Source organism: Crotalus tigris, unplaced genomic scaffold (assembly GCF_016545835.1).
Source record: "Crotalus tigris isolate CLP2741 ecotype Arizona unplaced genomic scaffold, ASM1654583v1 scf7180000024318.704991, whole genome shotgun sequence".
Classification (NCBI taxonomy): domain Eukaryota; kingdom Metazoa; phylum Chordata; class Lepidosauria; order Squamata; family Viperidae; genus Crotalus; species Crotalus tigris.
In genome coordinates this window covers 282,957-305,615 of record NW_024100490.1, presented here as the reverse complement: position 1 = coordinate 305,615, position 22,659 = coordinate 282,957, and the positions used below count along the sequence as shown (strand labels likewise).

General features: G+C 50.3%; 1 protein-coding gene across 1 annotated transcript; it reads left to right on the top strand.

The window, feature by feature from the left end:
• Positions 1-475: 475 nt before the first annotated feature.
• Positions 476-15,139, top strand: PRDM8 (PR/SET domain 8). The gene is made up of 4 exons (XM_039325167.1): positions 476-609; positions 5,220-5,440; positions 7,548-7,779; positions 10,799-15,139. Exons 2-4 carry the CDS (start codon positions 5,222-5,224, stop codon positions 12,292-12,294), a joined length of 1,947 nt encoding a protein of 648 aa, XP_039181101.1. The 5' UTR covers positions 476-609; positions 5,220-5,221; the 3' UTR covers positions 12,295-15,139.
• Positions 15,140-22,659: the final 7,520 nt, after the last annotated feature.

Below are 22,659 nucleotides of genomic sequence, written 5' to 3'. Positions count from 1 at the left end.
CGACCCCCCCCCCAGGCGGCGAGAGGGACCGCCAGGCGGAGGAGCCGCGGGCAGGAAAGCGTTAAAGGGGAGGAGGCGAGGCTTGTCACGCGTCACTGGACGAATTCTGGGCCGGCGACAAAACCGGGGCGCCCGGCCGGCAGGCAGGCAGTGCATCGGGCCCATCTGCCCGCGTCCTCCCCGCCCCCCCCCTCCCCGTTCGCTTCCCCGCCTGGCAGCTCTCGTGCGCCCAGCCCAGCCCAGCCGAGCCGAGCTCCCACCGCCTCTTCCCCGCGGCCATGGAGGAGCTCTGATACAATAAGAGCCGGGAGCTTTCCGGCTCCCCCCTCCCTCTCTGCCTTTCTCACCCACCCCCGAAAGAAAGAAAGAAAGAAAGAAAGAAAGAAAGAAAGAAAGAAAGAAAGAAAGAAAGAAAGAAAGAAAGAAAGAAAACAAACCGGGGACTTCTACGCCTCTCTCTGCCCTTTCTTCTTCTTGGCCACTTGCCGCTGCTGGGGATTGAGACTTCTTTTATATCTCCTCTAAATATTTCCTTTATTTTTTTTTTTCCTCCCACCGTCCCTTCTTTGCCTTTAGGATTATAATCCCGACCATATATATATCTTCCCGGTAAGTAAAGGCGGTTTGCAGCCGACCCGAACAAAATAACCCTTCTGATCGTTTTTCCCTTCTCTCTCTGTCTCTGTCTCTCTCTCTCTCTCTCTCTCTCTCTCTCTCTCTCCCTCCCTCCCTCTCTCTCTTTCTCTCTGAAAAAAGGAGGAAAAAAGAAAGAAAACAGCGGGTGTAGCAGAGAGAAAGACCCCTTGCCAGATAGATCCGTACAAAGCCGGAGGGGAAGGGGGTATTGATGTGGATAAAGCAAGGAATGGGTGACTTTGAGTAGACGGTTTGATTATGAGTTTGATTCACCCCCTCTCTTCTTCCTCCCCATTTTTGTCTTCCGCGTCTTCTTTTTAAGCTTTTTTTATATATATTAAAAAAAAAGGTCGGAGCGCCCGGAAAAAAAGATTGCTTGATGGTGGGTCAGGTGCGGAGGAAGGAAGGCTATTTGCGTGTGTGTGTGTGTGTGTGTGTGTGTGTGTGTGAGAGAGAGAGAGAGAGAGAGAGAGAGAGAGAGAGAGAGAGAGAGAGAGAGAGAAGCTTGAGGTCCTGGGAGGTTGCAGAAACAGAAATTGGCAGATCTGGAGTCTTTCTTTCTCTGTGTGTTTCTGTCTCCTTCTCTCTTTTCTCTTTTCTCTCTTCTCTTCTCTTCTCTTCTCTTCTCTTCTCTTCTCTTCTCCTCTTCCCTTCCTTTCCCTTCCCTTCCCTTCTCTTCTCTTCTCTCCTCTCCCTCTTCCTTTTCCTCTTTCCTTTCCTTTTTAATCTCTCTGAGTTGCACCCACCGCCTTCTTGGCTTGGAGGGGGACTCCACGGCATTGTTCGCTAGGATTATCCGGCACCCTGGTTTTCCCCCTCGGCTGCTGCCCGCCGGAACGCGGCGACCTCCAGCGTCCTGATTCTAAAAGGGAAGCCAGGAGGAGCCGGGCGTTTAGATGTGCGTGTGAGCGGGCCTCGGGGATTCCTTTCCCCAAGCCGCATCTCCACCGCCGAGCCGGCGGAAAGACGGGGGCATCTATCCCGCTGGCCGATTTATTTCCGACGCTGCTTTAGTTTCTTTTCACTTAAACTAGGGTAAATGCTATTTATTCTCTTCCCCAACGGGGCTGACGTTACCGCCGGCTCAAGTTTCCCAAACGCTCGCACCGGCTTTCCATATTTTTTTTGGGGGGGGGGAGTCCCTTTTATAATAACCGTAAGGGGAGCCTTGCGTCTGGTGCGGCGGCGAGTTAGTTAATTTTATTTCTTTTCGTTCCAATTTTTTTCCGTAGAGTTTTCCCTTCCCCCCCAATCTCCCACCCCCCCCCCCACCTTAACAGGCCTGACTCGAGAAAAGAGACTTTAATTGCGGCAAAACCATTTTAGTCTCGGCAAATCGCCGTTTTTCCTCTTTCGATTATTACCGAGGGGTTTTTTGGTTTTGGGTTTTTTCGTTTTTTGCCCTTTCCGAGTCAGGCTAGTTTATAAAGGCTCAGATGACCCGATCCTGGCGCGTTGCTTTAGCCAAGGAGAGAAAAGGTTCAAGATTTGACGGCGAATCCGAGTTTAGAAAAGTTTTTTTGCTTTTCAACGCTGGCCTCTTTGAAGGAGACCAGAGCCGGTTACCCCCCCACACACACACCCCTTTCTTTGCCCGGGATCACAATGCCAGGAGAAAGCCGCTTTTGGGGCGCCCCTCGGCTCTTCCACTTCCCACTTGGGTGGGCCTTGCGCAGGAGCTTCACCAGCTGAGGTTTTGGAAGAAAGAAAAAAAAGGCCTCCTGCAATGGCTGCTAATTCAATTTTCCTGCGCCAAGCGATCACCAGGGAGGGAGGACAGGAACCTGGGGGGGGGGGGGAGGTGAAATTAATGCCAAAAGAGGGGAAAAAATTATTACAAGGAAGAGTCGGAGAGAATTGCTTATTTTCTGTTCCGTTTGGCTGCTGTTATATTACTATGGTTAATCTTCAATTCGATTCACAGCCTGGGACTGGTAAGCATTTAACAGTCGAAGTCCTAACCAGGGACCTAAGTAAGAGCTTGTTCAAGTAGAGTCTGAGTATGTAAGAGGTTCCCAGGAGGCTGGGGTGATTTTTTTTTTTTTTTTTTTTTTTTTGCAAAGTCAGGCTATTCAGGTCTAATAAGTTCAGGATTTCCATATTACCTAGGCGGCCCTTCGGGTATGGCTCCAAGGGCTCCTATTATTATTGGTACAATCGTTGATTTCCTGCCTCCCTAGTCTCTCAACTCCAATTTGCAAATCACGGATATTTAGTTTTTGGTTTTTTTTCTAGCGGTTTCTCTTCAATTCGTGCATCACCTGGTATTGCAATATCCATGCACCAGACTTTTTTCCTCTTTTCCACAAAAGTGATGCCAGGCGTCTTGTGGCCAGGTGTCCTATTATTATTATTATTATTATTATTATTATTATTATTATTATTATTATTATTATGGATCATCACACAGTCAGCCAGATGTTCAGACTGGATTTGGCATTTTGTCTACCTATCGAGTCCTTACCCAGGACCTGGGATAGGCAGATGTGGATGTTTGATGGTATTACAGATATATTATTATTAGTATTATTTGTTGTTATTGTCATCATCATTATCATTTATATTATTATCAGTTGTTGTTATTGTTATTGTCATCATCATTTATATTATTATTATTTGTTATTGTCATCATCATTTATATTATTATTATCATTTATATTATTATTATTATTATTATTATTATCATCGCTGCTATGATTACTAAGTCGATGGTTTCAAAAAACAGATTTGAAACCAAGCTCTCGGCGTGATTAGGTTTCTCCGCGCCGTTTCAAGCACCGATCTAAAATTCCCGACTCGGGTTCTAGTCAGCCGCGCGTTCGTCTCGCCTCGTATCCCCCGTGTAGAAAAAACGGAAACGGGGGACGCGCCCGCCTCCCATAAATAAGCGTGTCGCGGTAAGAAATAATTACCTCTGCTCGCTGCTTTTAATTAAAGTCTCCCAGGGAAACTGCTGGATTATGGTAATGAGCCGACATACGTTCCCTCTTGTCGGCTTCCGTGAAAGGTTAGCTGACATCAAATCAGCGACACTGTCAAGGCGCTGGAAATCCGACCCGTCCGTCACCGGGTCCCCCCAGGGGGCGGGGAAGGGAGGGAGGGGAGGGAGAGAGGGAGGGAGGAGGGCCAGGCCCGGGCGGAGGCAGAGGGGGACCCCCTCGAGATTTCTCCAAGCGCAGAGCTCGGAACGAAGCGCCGGAGCTGCAGGGGAGAAGGAGATTTCCCTCTGAAGTTCCGAGCGGGCAACAGGGCAGGTAGGAATAGAGAAGCGACCGTTGGGCTCCACCGCAGGGAATTCTGCCCCAGGACAGGACGGGGCGGAGGGGAAACCCACGGAGACGTTTCCTTGGACCTCTCGTCCCTTTCTAGTCTCCTAAATTGTTCAGACAGTCTCGCTTTTCCTCTTCCTCTTCCTTCTTTCTGGGATGTTACATTTCTTGGGTTCCCGGTTCTTCTTCTTCTTCTTCTTCTTCTTCTTCTTCTTCTTCTTCTTCTTCTTCTTCTTCTTCTTCTTCTTCTTCTTCTTCTTCTTCTTCTTCTTCTTTCTTCTTTCTTCTTTCTTCTTCTTCTTTCTTCCTTCTTCCTTCTTCTTCTTCTTCTTCTTCTTCTTCTTCTTCTTCTTCTTCTTCTTCTTCTTCTTCTTCTTCTTCTTCTTCTTCTTCTTCTTCTTCTTCTTCTTCTTCTTCTTCCTCCTCCTTCTTCTTCTGAATGCCCGTTCGGGTGGCTCAACAAAAGACGTGTCCAAGCTGGCCTTTGCTCTTCCCAGTTAGAACCGAGGCCGTTTAGCCGGAGGATGGAAAGGGACCCGGTTTGGCCTTCGGTGGGCTGAGCCAAAGGCCGGCCAAAATTCTCCTCCTACGGGCGGTTTGAAGGAGCGAAAGGCTCCCGGGCCTTGCGTACCTTGGTGGGGGGAGAGGAAAGCAAGCCTCTCGGCGTCCGGGCGTTTTGGGGCAGGCGGTTAGGAAAAGCAGGTCGCGGGCTTCTTCCATTGATCTCTCCCACCGAGTGGGGGTCTCCCGTTTCCAGGAGGGTTTAACTTTGGGGGCGGGGGGGGAGCTGTTCTGATAGCACGTCGAATACAAAGCTTGGATGTGTCGAGGGGTAGAGAAATTTACAAAATTGTCAGTTGGCTCAGCAACTTACTAGGCAAATCTCTGCAATGAACCAGAGTCCTTTATTTTGTTCGGAAAAGGAATTTGGGAGTGTCTTTTAAAGGAGTCGCTAGAGATGCACCCCTTCAGCCATATTCCCTGGATTTCCAGAAGTGAAACTTCTGCCTATGGAACACTATAGCATAAAACCTGTGGGTTATACGTGTGGATGAATTAAAATCGTGTCTGGCCATTTATGTTTAGACTCCGTAGCTCACTCCTTGCTTTTAAAACAGGACAGAAAATCAGAATAGCTGCTATTGAATTCGGGGCACTTGGGGTGAGGGGCCGGTTCTTTTTGGGAAAGGGTGTTACACACGGGTCCGCAAAAGCCAAAAGGGTCTCTATTCCTTGGGGGGGGGGGTCCCCGGGAGGAGCCGGGCTTCGTTTCCCAGTGATTCTGTGACCCCCTTCCTTCTTTCCCGTTTCCAGCCATGGACGAAAGCGGGGTGCCCCGGAGCATCTGGGATGGAGACGCCAAAGCCGTCCAGCAATGCCTGACGGACATTTTCACCAGCGTCTACACCACCTGCGACATCCCGGAGAACGCCATCTTTGGCCCCTGCGTGCTCAGCCATACCTCGCTCTACGACAGCATCGCTTTTGTGGCGCTCAAGTCCACCGACAAGAGGACCGTCCCCTATATATTCCGGGTAAGGGGGAGGCAGGCAAGGCGAGGAAGGAGGGAAGGGGGTGGGGAGAAGAGACGGAGAGAAGCCAGACCCTCGCCCGTCAGCCCGGGAAAGCTTGAGCTACGCCCATCCCTCCAACCGTCCCTTTCCGGCCCCAGAAAAGAGGCCCTGTGGCGGAACGCAAGCCCTGGCCGCGTTGGAGGGAAGCAGCACGGGGTGCTCGACCTGCCAGGGCCGGCCTGCTTTTCTCCGCTGAATCGGTTCAGCGAGCGGGCAGGAGCGACCAGGTCAGTGAAGAAGGTAAGGGAAGGCATTCAGACAACCAACGGAGTACTGGTGCTTCTGTTGACGCGCGTCTGCTCGAGAACCCAGTCCGCTTAGTTCCAGGTGTGATGGGGACGCGGCAAACGGATTCGCTCCGCGCCCTACTGCTGCCTTCCAGGCAGACGCGTTGTCGGAATTGCCGGCCTCCCTAAAAACGGAGAGGGGGGGGGAAGGATGGGGAGGCGTCGTTTTTAGCTCCTTCGGGCGCAAAGAGTCCGCGGAACAAAACGCGAAGGAGCAGGAGATGCTTTACTGACCGTTCCAGCTCGGCCCCTTCCCCAAAACGGCCTTTGTCCCTTTGCGGGGTTTAGAAGGGAGGGAAGCAGGTCGGGTCTCGCTGCCTTCGTCTCCGGGTGCCACCGGCCCCCGGAGGGTTCAAAGCCACGCATCCGGAGGTCTTCGGAAATCCGGCGGCGCTGGGTCTCTTGTCAGCTGCTGCTGCTTGCTTGCTTGCTCGCCCGCTGAACCGTCAACCGGCCAGTCGGGGCGAAAAAAAATGCAAGTCTTAGGTTCTTAGGTCGCCCTCCAACTGCCAGCAGTTTTAGAGGCAGTCTGAGCGTCCAAATGAACTCACGTCCCCGCTCCTTGCTGACCTTAAGGTCCCCAGTGGGCTCCCCCAACCCCCCAGCTCCGCAGAATCGATTCTGCAGCTCCCCGTAAGGTTTGGCTGAAGGCGAGACGAGCCACACCTTCGAAGGATGGGGTCCCGTGAACCGAGCTGAATAAAACGCGGGGTTCTTTTTTCGCGCCCACGAAAAGAAAATCGAGAACCGGGCGTAGAGAAATCTCCTTCCTAATAAGGCTGCCCCAAATGGCAACCCACCCCAGCATCTTTGCCATGAAAACCCCATGGACGGTACCAAAAGGCAAAAAGAGATGAGGCTGGAAGATGAGCCCCTCAGATCGGAAGGTGTGCAATAGAATGAGGTGGCTGGATGGAGTCACTGAAGCAAGGACTGCAAGGCGATCCAACCGGTCAGTCCTAGAGGAGATCAACCCTGACTGCTCTTTAGAAGGCCAGATCCTGAAGTTGAAACTCAAGTACTTTGGCCCCCTAATGAGAAGGAAGGACTCACTGGAGAAGAGCCTGATGCTGGGAAAGATTGAGGGCAATAGAAGAAGGGGACGACAGAGAATGAGGTGGCTGGATGGAGTCACTGAAGCAGTAGGCGTGAGCTTAAATGGACTCCAGAAGATGGTAGAGGACAGGAAGGCCTGGAGGAACAACTAACAACCACCACCAAATATCTCAGAGTCGTTGGGAAGCGCTGGAGATGGCAGTCAGTCAGGGGTCTGGAAGGAAAGGCTTAAAATTGCTCCCGGCTGCAGGCGGACTTGCTGGGATGGTGCTGTATATATTACGACGCCTGGCTTTTCCGGCCAATTTGGGGGGGGGTCTGTTTCAGACCTTCCGCGTTGACCTCCTTGGCTGGGCTTAGTTCCTCTCCTGTCCGGGATCTCAGCTCTCCCTGTAGGCCTCCTCCGCTGGAAGGTCCCGTCCCACCGAAGGACAGGTGTGGTTGCAAACGCTTCCCTAGCAGAGCGAATCCACGGGGCCCCAGATCAGGCCAAGCCATAGCCGGTCATTTCGGGGTTCAGGGGGGGGGGAACTTGCCCGGCAGCTCAAAACACGGTGGGCGTTAACGGTCCCAACGAAAGAGAAACGCAGCCCTGGCTTTCGTTTCTTTGCCACCCCGCACGCAGCCGTCTCCTCCTGGAGGTCCCAGGCCGCGTGTTGTTGTTGAGTAGTTGGGCAGCCAGCCACTCACTCAGCCTCCGCCGCCTCTCCCTTCTCCCGCTTTAGGTGGACACCTCGGCGGCCAACGGCTCCTCCGAAGGCCTGATGTGGCTTCGCCTGGTCCAGTCGGCGCGGGACAAGGAGGAGCAGAACCTGGAAGCCTACATCAAGAACGGACAGTTGTTCTACCGATCCCTGCGGAGGATTGCCAAAGACGAGGAGTTGTTGGTGTGGTACGGGAAGGACCTGACCGAGCTGTTGCTGCTCAGCCCCGCCAGGTCCCAGAGCAAGATGAAGGGTAGGTGACAACTCGCAGGAGGGATATATGTGTGTGTGTGTGTGTGTGTGTGTGTGTGTGTGTGTGTGTGTGTGTGTGTGTGTGTGTGTGTGTGTGTGTGTGTGTGTGTGTGTGTGTGTGTGTGTGTGTGTGTGTGTGTGTGTGTGTGTGTGTGTGTGTGTGTGTGTGTGTGTGTCTGTCTGCCTGTCTGCATTTCTTGGAGGTCCTTGAATCCGGAGTCCCGGCGCATTTAAGACTGACTCGACGGGAGCTTTTCCTTCTGAAAAACGGCCGCCCTGCCAGCCTGGCTGGCAAGCGAGCGGGCTAACCAAACATCCCAGGCACAAATTGATGCTTAATTACTGTAATCCACAGCATCCCATTTGAAACGGTTCGGAAACGCCGGATTAGCTGAAACGCTGCAATCTGTTAAGATGTTTAAGTACTCGTTGCAGAGCGGAGGAGTTGTGTGTGTGGGGGGGGGGGAGCCTGCCCCGCCCCCACGCGCGCTCCCTAATTCCAAGAGATCGCTCACGATCAACTAATGGTGTGATCCACTGCAGAAGCCAATCTCCTTTTCTACTGTTGGATCTCGCCCCACAAGCGGGGCAGTTTGTCCCTTGGGCTGAGGACTTTGGTTTTTTTTAGGCGTTCTCAGTTCAGAGAGCGCTTCCCCCCCCCCTCCGCCACCCTCAGGAGAAGCTAGGGAGCAAAGCCGGTTCGCCATCCTTGGGCGGAAGAGGGATACCTTCCAATTGGCAATCTGACAGTTCACTTGTTGCTAGGATCCTGACGCTGCTGCTCCGTGTCATCCGGCAAGATGCTTCACAAGAGTTTTAAACAACTCCACCTTCCCCCCCCCCCCAAACGCCCCATTTGATGTCATTTGCTGCAGGGGCTGCATTGACAAATAATTCCCAATTAGCCTACTTTCTGGTTAAACTGGTCTGTTGAATCAAGAAATTAACCAAAGATGGGTTCATGCAGCATGTTGGCATACACCGTGGACAAAACATGCATTTGCAAACACTCACCACAAGCCAAGATTGATACTAGATAGGTTTAGCACTGGATTTTCAAGTAGCCTGACTGAATATCGATAAATGTAATGCATGTGGATATGGGGTTCTATTGAAAAAAGGAGAGCATGATCCCCACGGTTGAAATTACAGTAGCTTGGGTCTGTGTTCAGATGGAAGGTCTCCATTTTATTCTGCTCCTGCTTTATGGAGCAGGGGAGCGGTTGACTGCTTCACCTTCATCTCATTAGGCCAGGGGTCTTCAAACATGGCCCTTTTATGACTTGTGGACTTCAACTCCCAGAATTCCTCAGCCAGGCATGCTGGCTGAGGAATTCTGGGAGTTGATGTTCACAAGTCATAAAAGAGCCAAGGTTGCCTATCCCTGTTCTAACTGGTTAATATGGAGGCTGGTTGCTATGAAGGCTATGCTGGCTGAGGAATTCTGGGAGTTGAAGTCCACAAATCATAAAAGGGCCAAGTTTGAAGACCCCTGCATCCTCTCTCTAGTATCTGCAAATGACATTATTTAGCACAGCATTTCTTAACCTCAGCTGCTTTAAGATGGGTGGACTTCAACTCCCAGAATTCCCCAGCCAAAATTTTTTAATCTCAGCAGCTTTAAGATGGGTGGACCTCATTTCCCAGAATCACCAGTTCTGGGTGTCCACCTATCTGAAAGCTGCTGAGGTTGATAAACGCTGCTCTAGACCTTCCAGAACACCCCAACTGCTTTTGTGAACATCTGTTCACCTCCCGACATTCTGTTTATTAGATTTATGGATGCATCTAGGATGATGAAAGTGACAGGTTGGTGGTAGTGGTGCTCACCTAGAATGTGAAGAATTCAATAGCTCATAATCAGCCAGGAGAAACACATTACTTGGTGCTTTTCAGGTGTTTTGGAGTAAAGTCCCTTCAATGGGCATCCTGAACTCAACAGGTGCTGATCTGAATAGCTCTTAGCGGTCCAGGGAGAGGTAGTGAGAAGTTAGGGCTTAGAAAAAAGAACCACGGTCCTTTTCAGCCAGGAATTTGCCAGTAAGCCACCATATCCAAGTTAACCAACATCACAGGTGCTGCCTATTTGGTCCAGTGATTAAGGCACCACCAGAAGGCAAAAGCCCTATGAGTTCAAGTCCACCCACCTCACTTCTATGGGGAGAAGAAGAAGAAGTGTTTGGATATATTCACTGCCTTGAGTTATTTATAAAAATAATAAAGGTGGGGTATAAATAGTCAAATGAAAAGGAGATTTTGAGCCCTCAGGAGAAATTAAACTTTACATTTTCAGAGGCAGAAATAACCTTACTTTCTTTATGAACAGCGAACCTAGCAGCCTGCACTATTTATTCTGTTCACTGCCTTGACCTCCGGGAAGAAATGTGGGATATAAGTACAATAAATGCTAAACCCTACATGAAGCAAAGCACAGCATGAGGTTTGGCGAGTCTGACCACTGTGCTTAGTAAATTGTGAGTCCTAGTCTATTTTTTGGGTCTAGTATCATGGCTCAGAACATGGTCGACTACAGTGCATAAACCAAGCCAGAATTTTTGGTTGCAGTTATGCACAGGCCATCCTTCAGTGGGGCTACTTCTAAAAGAGATGTGTTAAGTCACAGTGTTTCTCAACCTTGACAATTTTAAGGCATGTGGACTTCAACTCCCAGAATTCCACAGCCAGCAATGCTGGCTGTGGAATTCTGGGAGTTGAAGTCCACATGCCTTAAAATTGTCAAGGTTGAGAAACACCGTGTTAAGAGAACAGTGCACATTAGGGCAGGAAGCTTGGACTCTTATTAGGTCAGAGCTGACAAACATAATCGTAATGTTGTCCATTCTCAAGTTAACTTATGGGTTTTAAAAAATCAGGCAGAGGTTTTTAGCTGGACTCCCATTGGTCAACCGTCAGTGGGGTTCGACGTTCCCTCTCAAAGGTTGGGCGTCTGACAACTTGGCCAGTCGGTCTGGCTCCACAGGTGACCAACAGCCTCCCTTCTCTTTTCTGTCCCGCCCCAGCTTCCTCTCCGCACACCTGCCTGGAGTGTGGCCAGCGTTTCCAATTCGAGTTCCCCTACGTGGCGCACCTGCGGTTCCGCTGCCCCAAGAGGCTGGCCGGGGCGGACAGCAGCCCAGCCGGGGACTCCAGCCCCAAGAACAGCAGCAGCCCCAAGGAGCACGAAGGCGCCAGCAAGTTCCACGCCAAACAGGGCAGCGGCGGCCAGCCGCAGATCCAGCCCCCCACCCACCGCCGCCACTACCACTGCGCCCCGGACAGCAACGGCCCGAGCAACGGCGGCGTGACCAAGCCCTCCACGGACTTCCACACTCTGGCCCGGGAGCTGGAGAACTCGCGACCGAGCAGCGGGAGCGGCTCCCCCGGCAGGCGGGAGCAGCCGGCGGCCGGCCTGGACGGCCGCGCCAGCCCCGCAGGCAAGGCGAAGCGGAAATACTCCGGCGGAGACACGCTGGCCGAGGAGCGAGGCCCGCCGGGCGGCAGGGGGCGCCTGGAGAGGCCGATCCCTTCGTCGCCCAAGGAGGAGCTGGTCTGCACCCCGCAGCAGCACTACCGGCCGGCCGGGAGCTACTTCGGCTTGGACGACGCCAGCCGCCTCTACGGCCCGCCCAGCCCGGACACCGGCGAGGCCAAGCGAAGCGCCTTCGTGGAGGTGAAGAAAGCCTCCCGCGGCGGGGACGGCGGAGGAGGCGGCGGCGAGGAGGAGAAAGAGCGCGGCTCCCCAGCAGGCGCCGCCTCCGCCTCCTCCGCGGAGAAGCCGCCGCTGCCCTCGCTGCTGGGCGCGCGCTCCGGGGCCAGCGCCTTCTCCACCGTGCCCTCCTCCTCCTCCTCGCAGCCGCCGCCGCCTTCCGGCTCGGCGGGCAGCCCCGAGGAGCGCAAGAGCGCCTTCTCGCAGCCGGCGCGCTCTACCTTCTCGGCGCACGCGGCGCAGCTGGTGCTGGGCGGGAAGCTGAGCGCGCTGGCCGAAGGCGGCTGCCACGCGGGCGCCGAGGGAGCCGCGCGCCTTTACGCCTCGGAGCCGCTCAAACTGGCCGGCGCGCCCGGAGAGCTCGGCAACGGGGCGGGCGCGGGCGGCGAAGGAGGAGGAGGAGGCGGCGGCGGGGCCGGGTCAGGGGGCGGCGGAGGGGGCGGCGGCGGCCTGGCCAAGCAGAGCCCCTTCCTCTACGCCACCACCTTCTGGCCCAAGAGCTCGGCGGCGGCCGTGGCGGCGGCGGCGGCGGCGGCGCCTCTCCAGCTGCAGCTGCCCTCGGCGCTGACGCTGCTGCCGCCCTCCTTCACCTCGCTCTGCCTGCCGGCGCAGAACTGGTGCGCCAAGTGCAACGCCTCCTTCCGCATGACCTCCGACCTCGTCTACCACATGCGCTCCCACCACAAGAAGGAGTACGCGCTCGAGCCGCTGGTGAAGCGGCGGCGCGAGGAGAAGCTCAAGTGTCCCATTTGCAACGAGTCCTTCCGCGAGCGCCACCACCTCTCGCGGCACATGACCTCGCACAACTGAAGCCGGGCCCGGGCGCGGCTGCGCTTTTGCACCCGGGCTTTTCCACACGCCTACCCCCCCCCCCGCGCCGGCCCTCGGCTTCCTTCGGTCTTCTTCCAAGCATTGCGGGCCTTGGCGACGTTAAGCGGCCGGGGGTGAGGCGGGGCGGTGCTTTTGCAAGGCGTCAAGGACGGTGCATTTCCGGAGGAGGCGGACGGAGGATTGAACTGTGTGGTGTAAAGGTGCCCAAAGAGATGTTGCTTTTGCAAGGCATCAAGGACGGTGCATTTCCGGAGGAGGCGGACGGAGGATTGAACTGTGTGGTGTAAATGTGCCCAAAGAGTTGGAGGAGGGAAGGACAGTGTGTAGAGCAGGTGCAAAGAAATGCACACCCTGGCAGGGCCTTGTGGGAGGGGTGCATGCTCCCAGGCGTGTAAAAAATACGAAGCAGTTTTATAGTAAGGGAAGAAAATGATGCAAGGTCAGCAAAAAAGAAGGTGGTGGATTTTAATTCTGAGATGGCCTGAAGTGTTATGGTCCTTTCTGGAATAGGAAACAAAACCTTGAAATGTTAGCAGTTGCAAAAGTCTTTGATTTTGGGAATATTCCTGTCAGTCTTTTCAATCTGGGCTAATGGATGATTAGGAGGAGAACAAAAAAAATCCTGACCTGTCACTTTTTCTAAATTGCATTTTGGAGTACCCATCACTAAAGAATGAATGGATGGTCGCAGGCCATACACCAATAGCAAGAGGACCCAATGAAATCTTAGCTGTGCTTGTGCAACAAGTTTATGCTGGCTTGTTTATGATTTAGTTCAGGGGTCTTCAAACTTGGCCCTTTTATGACTTGTGGACTGCAACTCCTCAGCGTTGCTGGCTGAGGAATTCTGGGAGTTGCAGTCCACAAGTCATAAAAGGGCCAAGTTTGAAAACCCCTGATTTACTTAATAAATTGCAATTGGCGGAAGTTAGCACCTCACTAAAACACGGTATGCAAGTTACTAGGGGTGGTTCATAAAACACAGGAATCTACAAACAATGTTGGCTTCTTGTGCTACAGAAACAATGCCTTGTCTGAGATGAGAGTTCTGCTTTGCGCTAAGTTGAAATGTGGCTGGTTAGTGGTTTATTGTATGTTTACATGTTTATGTAAACTCAGCCATGGTAGTTTATGACATTGCATGAATTCACTCATATGGCTTCAAGAAACCATGATTACAATGGAACAAATCTAGTCTATAGTTTCCTCTCTCTGTAATAAGATGGACAGATTCTGGAACTGTACTATGTGTCTGGGTCTCTCCTGCAGCTACATTTATTGGCCTTGTTGGCTATTAAAAAAATGCATTGAGTGGGAAATCTTTCAAAGTCCCTTTCAGATGTCATTCTGGCCTCCCTAATCTCATGGAATAGTTACAAAAATGGCATTGTTCATTAGATGCACTGCTCCAGTGGAATGGAAATCATGGGAAATTACCAAACCAGACCTATACATATTTGGGCCAGTGATTTTTTTTGGTGTGCATATGCATATAAAACTATGGAAATCTAAAAGCATATTTCTCTTGATGCAAAGAAGGGGTACTATTCTCCTTAATTCAATTGAACCAATGGTAAATAAGGAAAGGGAGTTAATAGATAGAAATAGATTATGAACCAGGCTTTGAAGGTTTTCCCCTATAAGTGAAAAAAACAAGGTTAGTAGAGTTAGATCTAAAACCCACTTACTTGTGAGTAATCCATAAGTAACTGTTTTCAACAACTGGCAGTTCTTGCTGAAACACAGCACAACACGAAGCAGCTTTTTGTAGCTATAAATACTTCTGCAGTCTGCATTTATGCTTTCACAGGAACCCCACTAGGTTTTGAAATGAAATCTTGTACTGTACATCTTTGAGGACAATTGCATTGGGCTAAATTGGGCTTTCTTCAAAGTAAACAAATGTAGCCTCAGGCTTCACGTCCATTTCCAATTGCAGCCATTCTTTTTGAAAGCTTTTAAATGTATTTTGGGCATTGTGGATGGCCACAAAAGCAGAGCACCCAAAACCACTGTTGAAATTTTTATGCCTGTGTATATGTTTACTTTGATGATGATGATGATGATGATGATGATGATGATGATGACAATAATAATAATAATAATAATAATAGAGAGAGGCGATGGGTGGGTGGTCCACTCCCTTTTGTTTCAAATGCACGCATTTTCACTTTCCAAAAAAGTAAATAACTTTTAAAAGTACATTTTTAAAATGTCATATATTGCAACATATTGATGCATTTGTCATACGTTTCTACTTAAATTATTAAGCACTTGTGGTTTAGCTGTAATAATTATATGTAAGGGTAAAAATTTATTTTAGATATAAAGGAAAATTTAAAAAAAAATGAGAATGGATGCAAAGCTTTTCTGCATTACTGGATAAGTTTCTTTTTCCTGTTCCTCTGCAAAAAAAAATAATAATAGTAATAAAATCCAGAAAGACTTGAATTCATTTTATGTTTCCGATGGGGAAATGCATGTTTCACAATGGAAAAAGATTTAAGGACTTTGGTGCAAAATGTCTTAAGTTCTGTAAATAGGGATCTTCTTTGAATACAGTACAAAGTGTAATTTTGTGCCAGTGAAATGAAGTCTGAATAGCTACGTGTTTCTTTTCCTTCCTCGCCCTTCCCTACCTTCTTTTTTTTTCTTGAAAAAAAAAACTTTATAGTTTATCTGGGTATGTTGGATGCTTTGACAATAAATGAATTTATTTTCTTGCAAAGCACTCGCGTGTGGCCCAGGATTTTATTTAGAAAAGGTGGGGAGGCGGGAAATGATTTATCTCTATGGAGATTCTCAGTCTTCTAGATCCTGATTGTCCCAGAGGTGCTTTTTCTTAAAGAAGTCCTCCTCCTGCTCCTAATAGATCCCTGGAAAGCTCCTGGAGACACGTTCTATTGGGAAGATCGGTCGATTCCTGGGCGATCCTGCCGGAAGTGGATGGTTGCCTGCCGCTGCAAGATTCCCGCTTCTCCTGGATTCTCCCTACACGAGTCCTCCAACTTGGACCGCGTGGAGGCGCGTCCACGGCCAACAGCTCAGCTTTCCCAACCGTCTGAAGGGCAAAACAAGCCGGGTTAGCTCAGATCCACCCCCGTCTGCGCCCGAGGAGCGAGGCGGCTACCGAACGGACGTTGGAGACTTCCGACCAAGCGATCCTAAAAGGCATCAGACGGGAAGCTAGTCAGACCAGGTGGATTTGCGCCTTTGAAAGCGCTCCGGATGGGGGCGCTTCCCCCCCCCAAGTTTAGGCTTGCACCAAAGCAGGTGGTTGGAGACAGACCTCCCCCCCCCGTTCACTGGGCTTGCCATCCAGCCAAAGCAGAGGATCGCTTGCCTTGCGAGGGCGAGGAGGGGCGCGCGGGATGAGACCCGGGATACCGGCCTGTGGATGGGGAAACCTCCGCTAGCCTTTTGGCCGTTTAGGAGCGCAGGGCTTCCGCTGCGCTACTCGGAGAGCAACCGGATTCAGGATCCCCCCCCCCCAGAAAAACGGGGCACGAACGACACCAACGGAGCAGCGGGGCTTTTAATCTTCGGGGACGATCCTAGCCTTGCGCGGCGGAGGCTGCCTCCGTTTGCAGCCTGCCGGCAGCCACCGCATTTCAGCCGCGCAGACGGGCGACTGAGTGAAATCCTGGCCAGATCGACGAGCGAACTGATTAGCAGCACCTGCGTTGACATCGGGACGGGCCAATATCCGAGTCTCCCTAACCGGGACGCCTGCGAGACAAAAGCAGAGCCCGTCCGTTAACGACGACGGCAGCCGTCAATTGCAAAAGGCGGCTTTACTCCGAACGGCTTACATCCTGCGGCGCTACCCGCAACGCCCGTCGAACAACCCCATCTGGGAAGGACTCGCCAGGTGGACGAAAGTGCCCCGCCCAGCCTGAACATCTGGTTGAGGGTGCGACCGTAGCAAATGAAAAGTGCAGGTACTTAATCCTTTGCAACGGAAGCGGTTCGGCTGCGGTGGTGAATTCTACGGACTGGAGCAGGCTGGGAATCTCAAATTTTCACCTGAAATAGTCATCCAGCGTGGGCTTTCGATGCAGAATCTGCTCTCTGGTTTTTGTCTGTACATTGCAAAGGGAAGCCAGCCCGGGCGCCTTGGGATTTAGATAGCCCTGAAACGTTGCCAGCAGGTGTGAGCGCAGTGCCCTTTTTAGGGATAAATTCTTGGGATAAATCTAAAAAAAAAAAAAAAACACGAATGGCCCGTCTTATAAGGAAGAAGAGTTCCTTCCTTCCTTCCTTCCTTCCTTCCTTCCTTCCTTCCTTCCTTCCTTCCTTCCTTCCTTCTTCTTCCTCCCTTCCCCCTCTTCTATCCTATCGTATTTTAGGCAGCCTGAGTAGAAATATATTTCTGTTAGGGGTCCTGGGTGCCCAAAATGGGTAATGTCATCAGAGCTAGGGATGTGATTAAGGTACACTACTACAGCACTGATGAAATTACATAGGTGGGTAATAAAATGTATGCAAGAAAACAAGAGCACCAAGGACCCCACAATCCTTTTTTGCCTCCTCCTCCTCCTCCTTTCCCCCCCCCTTCTTCCTCACCTCCTCCTCCTCCTCCTCCATCTCTCCATTCCCTTCTAGCGCTGGTAATGTTACCTAGTTGGATCATAAAACATCTGCAAGAAAACACCCAAACTCACTCCATAGTCCTCGTTGTCTCCTCCTCCTCTTCCTCCTCTTTCCCTTTACTCTGTAATCAGTCCTGGGTTCAAAATTTCCCCCCATTTCGCACCAGCAGCGAAGGGCAGGCATGCCAAAGTTGTCCACCAGCTCTAGTTGGATTCACAGGTGATTGGCTGAATTGTAAACTGGGATCTTTCTGCAAGCTAACCAAAATTGCTTCGCGAGGCAGGGTCACCACCTCGGCTAGGGTTTTCTGGTCCCGTCTGTCTCAAAAACGCCTATTATCCCTTCCTTTTTTAAAAAAAAAAGTATGTCTGAAAAAGCAACTGCGATTAAAAGACTTTTGGGGAGAAGGGCAGTTTAATCCAACAAGCCTAGTTCTTGGGACCTCAGAGCAAGCCGCTCCGATGGGGCCCAGATCGCAAGACCCGTCCTCGGTTCAAGGGACGTGCGAAGCAGCAGCAGCACACACACACACACACACGGAGAAACGGCCTGCTTTGTCAAAACGAGCTGCGATAACTGCACCGCGGTTATATGGCAGCCTCGGAAGAGTTTTCCGGTTCTCTTTACTGCCATCTAGTGGCTGAGAAGAGGCTGCTAATACTGTAGCAGTTTTCCGCCGTGTTCGCTCAGTCTTGTGCCTAGATCAGGGGTTCTCAACCTTGGCAACTTTAAAACTTGTGGACTTCAACTCCCAGAATTCCTCAGCCAGCAAAGCTGGCTGAGGAATTCTGGGAGTTGAAGTCCACAAGTCTTAAAGTTGCCAAGGTTGAGAACCCCTGGCCTAGATGCCTGTAGGGCAGGGGTCCCCAACCTTGGCGACTTGAAGACTTGCGGACTTCAAAGCCCAGAATTCCTCAGCCAGCAAAGCTGGGAGTTGAAGTCCGCAAGTCTTCAAGTCGCCAAGGTTGGGGACCCCTGCTCTGAAGGGTGCTGCAATGGATCCAGGCAATGGACCCCAAGCAAATTCGCGGTAGTATATGTGTGGGATAGAGCAGTTCATCTGAAGACTCGGCCAGGACTCCTATATCTGCACCCCACCCTTGCCTGTATACGTGTCGTGTCGCTGCTTTTAACCTGGGCATAACTGAGCGGATCCACGCATTTCACAAGTGACATCGGAAAAAGCAAACGCGCATAGAATTGTGGCTCCTGATGGTAACGGACTCGGAGGTTGGAGCGTTGCTCCGCGAGCTACGGAACCCCACAAATTTACTCTTAAAAGCACGGCTTGCTTACACGGGCTAAAACCATTGCATTTGTGAGCCCAGCCAGCAGTTGTAACCTCCCCAGGTCCGAACTTCTGGCGAAGTTTCCTTTACGCATATATTTCCCAAGGTGTCATCCCCATTGAATTGAATGGGACTCGTTTCTGGATAAATAGCGTCGTACGGCAGCAGCTTCGGAAAGGGTGTAATTTACCCCCGAGTAAATCACGCTTGGACTCGGGCTGTAGCTCTATCAGATGGCGGCTGTCTTCGGCGCCCGCTGATGGGGACTAAAACTCATTGAACTCGATGAGATTTATGACGCCCCGCTAATTGGGGAATTCCCCTTAATTTCCCTGGCAGCTAAACTGCAAGTGCGAATCTGGTTTTATTTCTGGAAGTAGCCTTTTCCTTTTACATCATTGGTGATTTTTATACTTTAAGTGTAGTGGAGACGTCCAGTGGGTCAGTTATTCAGAAATAAATGCCACAGGGATCCGGGGAATTTGATCCCAAATCAGGGACTATAACGCGGCGGCCTTTATTCTCCAAGGAGAAAGTGCCCCATCTAGTTTTGAAAAGATCAGTTTTGGGATGAACTGGATTCAAACGAGAAAACTGGATTAAGAGCCTGATAGCACCGACAAGGCTCTGTTAGCCTCAAAAGAATTTACTGGGTTATGAAAATCCGGCTTTTTTTTTTGCAGAGTACATCTGCTAGCCCTGTCCACAATAGGCTTATTTGGTCAATCCATGCAAGTCCATGGGTTCCCACGATACACGGTACCTCTGACACAACGCTCTGAGCCAAAATCAGGCGAGCTAATTTCTGATTGGTTCTCTTTGAAGTTGCTTTAAAGAGTTTGCAGGGAGGTCTCTACAACGTAAGGACTTACGGTTTAGAAACGCAGGAAATTTCTCCCTATTCTAACTTACAAGTTGATCAGTGGAAGGGTTTCAACTCCCAGAAGTTGGTCAGTGGGTGGACCTCAACTCCCAGAATTCCCCAGCCAGCATGTTGCTGGCTGGGGAATTCTGGGAATTGAAGTCCACCCAACTGGAAGGTTCAGAAACGTTGGTCTAGCATCCAAGGCGCTGCTATCTGGAGACGTGGGTGGGGGGAGGCAGGTGGCGCCCGTGTTGGCAGGAGGATCCACTTGGCCGTGTCCGGGGTTGAAGCGCAGGCGGGCGACCTTCCAGTTTGGCGGAGGCCTCGCCTGCTCCGCTTCCTCTGAAATGCGCGATGAATGACAGCAATAAAAAGAGCTGCGAAGGCATTTCCTCAGAGTTCCTTAGGAGCGCTTCCAGCCTCGCTGAAATATTTCCTGCAGGACTGATTATGTCTGTCTGTCTGTCTGTCTGTCTGTCTGTCTGTCTGTCTGTCTGTCAATCTAATCTATTATCTATTTATCTAAGCTATCATCTATCTATCTATCTATCTATCTATCTATCTATCTATCTATCTATCTATCTATTTATCTATCTAATCTAAGCTGTCAGCTATCTATCTAATCTATTATCTATTTATCTAAGCTATCTATCTAATCTATTATCTAAGCTATCATCTGTCTGTCTAATCTATTATCTATCTATCTATCTATCTATCTATCTGTCAATCTAATCTATTATCTATTTATCTAAGCTATCTATCTATCTATCTATCTATCTATCTATCTATCTATCTATTTATCTAGCTACTTATCTAAGCTGTCAGCTATCTATCTATCTAATCTATCATCTATCATCTATTATCTATTTATCTAAGCTATCTATCTATCTAATCTATTATCTAAGTTATCATGTCTGCCTATCTAATCTATTATCTATCTCTCTATCTATCTATCTATCTAATCTATTATATATTATCTATGTAGTCTATTATCTATCAATTATCAATCGATCATCTATCTGTCTTATATAACATATTATCTATCTAGGCTATCTGTCTGTCTGTCTGTCTGCCTGTCCGTCTTTTTATCCATCCAACCATCCATCCATCCGTATCCATCTCTCTCTCCCTCTCCCTCCCTGCCTTCCCCCCCCCCCGGCTTTTAGGGCAGTACCTCCTTCACGTTCAGGAGTTATCGCATCTGTGGTCCTTCTTTTTTGCTCTTAAGCTGAATTTGGCCTCGCCATCGCGTGCCACGAAGGGTGCCAGGAAGGGTAAGCTGTTCTCGTGATAGTGCACAACATGGTCCTGCAATTATTGGAACACACATCAGCTTTGACCAACAAGTCCGGGAGTGTCCACAGACTGTGGTATATGCAAAAAAAGAGATCGTAATTGTAACGACGTCATGGGCCACACACGGAGAAAGCAGGAGAAGCTTCCGTCGCCCTCTTGACTTTTTTCAACCATCCCTTGCAACCAGGCTAGAACGGGGAAGACAATCCGTCAAGTATGCATGGATGGCAGCACGTAGCGATCTCAGCTGATCTCAAATAAAATAAAATAAAATAAAATAAAATAAAATAAAATAAAATAAAATAAAAGCAGAACGTGACCTATTTGGATGGGACACCACCGGGTGGTCCCAACGCTTGTCACCAGACTGGGATATTTTTAAAAATGCCGAAAGAAATTAAGCGTGGCTAATCATTTTCATGGCAAGGAAGCTGGCTCACCAGATGTTCACCAGTCCAGTGATGGATACAAGATACCTTTTGTCTTCCAGTTATTAACTGAGAGGACTCAAGTTAATAGGTACCCCCCTTCCTCACAAACACACACACACACACACACACACACACACACACACACACACACACACACACACACACACACGGGAAAGGCTCACACAGGAGGCCGTTTCATGATTTGCCTGGTTACGTTTCTAAAATCCTTTCTGCGCCCATGAAAAGAAGGCCTGTCTTCTCCCTTAGCTCCATCTGGCCTTGATCGGGAAGGAAACCCGGAAAACACTCGCAACCGGGAAGGGAGGGGGGAGAGTTGTGCTCCACGCTTGATTTTGCACCAACAGAGCTCTTAGTTCGATTCAGAGGAAAGATGCTCCGCAGAGGGTGGTCAAAAAAGTCAAAATGGCATCCCCAATGGAACGATCGAAACCCCGCCTGTTTTTAGGAAACACCGCCCCGGCCGTCCTTGCAACCGTGGCTCTTTTATGACTGGTGGACTTCAATTCCCAGAATTCCTGAGCCAGCATGGCTCAGCTTGGAAACCTCTCCCTTTCCCCTCAGCATGGCTGGCTCAGGAATTCTGGGAGTTGAAGTCCACGAGTCAGAAATCAGCCTAGGCCTAGGCCAGAGATAGGCAACCTTGGCTCTTTTATGGCTCGTGGACTTCAACTCCCAGAATTCCTGAGCCAGCATGGCTCCGTATGGAAACCTCTCCTTTTCCCCTCAGCATGGCTGGTCGGGAATTCTGGGAGTTGAAGTCCACGAGTCATAAAAGAGCCAAGGTTGCCTACCTCGTGGACTTCAACTCCCAGAATTCCTGAGCCAGCAATGCTGAGGGGAAAGGGAGAGTTTCCAAGCTGAGCATTGCTGGCTCAGGAATTCTGGGAGTTGAAGTCCACGAGTCATAAAAGAGCCAAGGTTGCCTACCCCTTTTCTTAGACCATACCTTCCCAACACCCCTGCAGAGGGGATAAGACAAAATCTATATCCAGGCCTAAGAAGAAAATAAATGCTATTTTCCGACTCTTGATGAGGGGAAAGCAGTGTGTTATTCTGACAGATAGGCCAGCCCAAAAGGAAAACCCTAGAAAAGCGGGCGGGGGGGGGAGGAGGGAGACATGACGGTGGGAGCTGCCCCCCTCGATCTCTTTTCCGTTTTAAAATTCAGCTACCTTTCCGACCTTCCCCCCCCCCAGACCGATTTCTGCCTTTTTGCGCCAAATCCTAAAGGGTGAAGCCTCCTGCCTGGTTATTTATACATTTATTTTTTTATTTTTTGAGTGGGGTGCCTTTGAGTCAGTCTTGACTCCTGGCGCCTGCCTGAACAAGTCCCTGTGCAAGATGTTGGAAGTGATTCTTCCTTGCCTTCTTATTCCTAGGGCTGAGAGGTTTTTTTTTTGGGGGGGGGGGGAGTTTCCCAATTCTCCTACGGGAGGGAGGGAGACTCTTCTCCAGCCCCCAATCCTTCTGCCTTCCAGAAACACTTTCGCCCAAAAAGGCAAGCTGTCAAGCCTTTCCGCTCTTATAGCCCCATTGATGCGCGTCTTTTGAAAAGGAAGTCCCAGCAGGGGGTTGGACTAGATGACCTCCAAGGTCCCTTCCAACTTTATATTATTATTATTATTATTATTATTATTATTATTATTATTATTATTATTATTATTATTATTATTATTATTATTATTAGACGTCCCCTCTTTAACAGGGCGCGATCCAGAATCAGCCGCTGGCGCCCGAATTCCGAGGCCGGCATCCAAACCGGAAGAAGGTGGACCCGCAGTTTGAGGATAGCCCAGGGGCGCCCCGATGAAGATGCCCGGTGTCTCTCAGCGGGCATTAGCACGGTTGG

Excerpts from the sequence above, each read along its gene's own strand:
- PRDM8 (XM_039325167.1), top strand. The coding sequence starts at position 5,222 with ATGGACGAAAGCGGGGTGCCCCGGAGCATCTGGGATGGAGACGCCAAA. Across the intron at positions 5,441-7,547 it reads CCGTCCCCTATATATTCCGG|GTGGACACCTCGGCGGCCAA; the intron begins GTAAGGGGGAGG and ends CTCCCGCTTTAG. Across the intron at positions 7,780-10,798 it reads GTCCCAGAGCAAGATGAAGG|CTTCCTCTCCGCACACCTGC; the intron begins GTAGGTGACAAC and ends GTCCCGCCCCAG.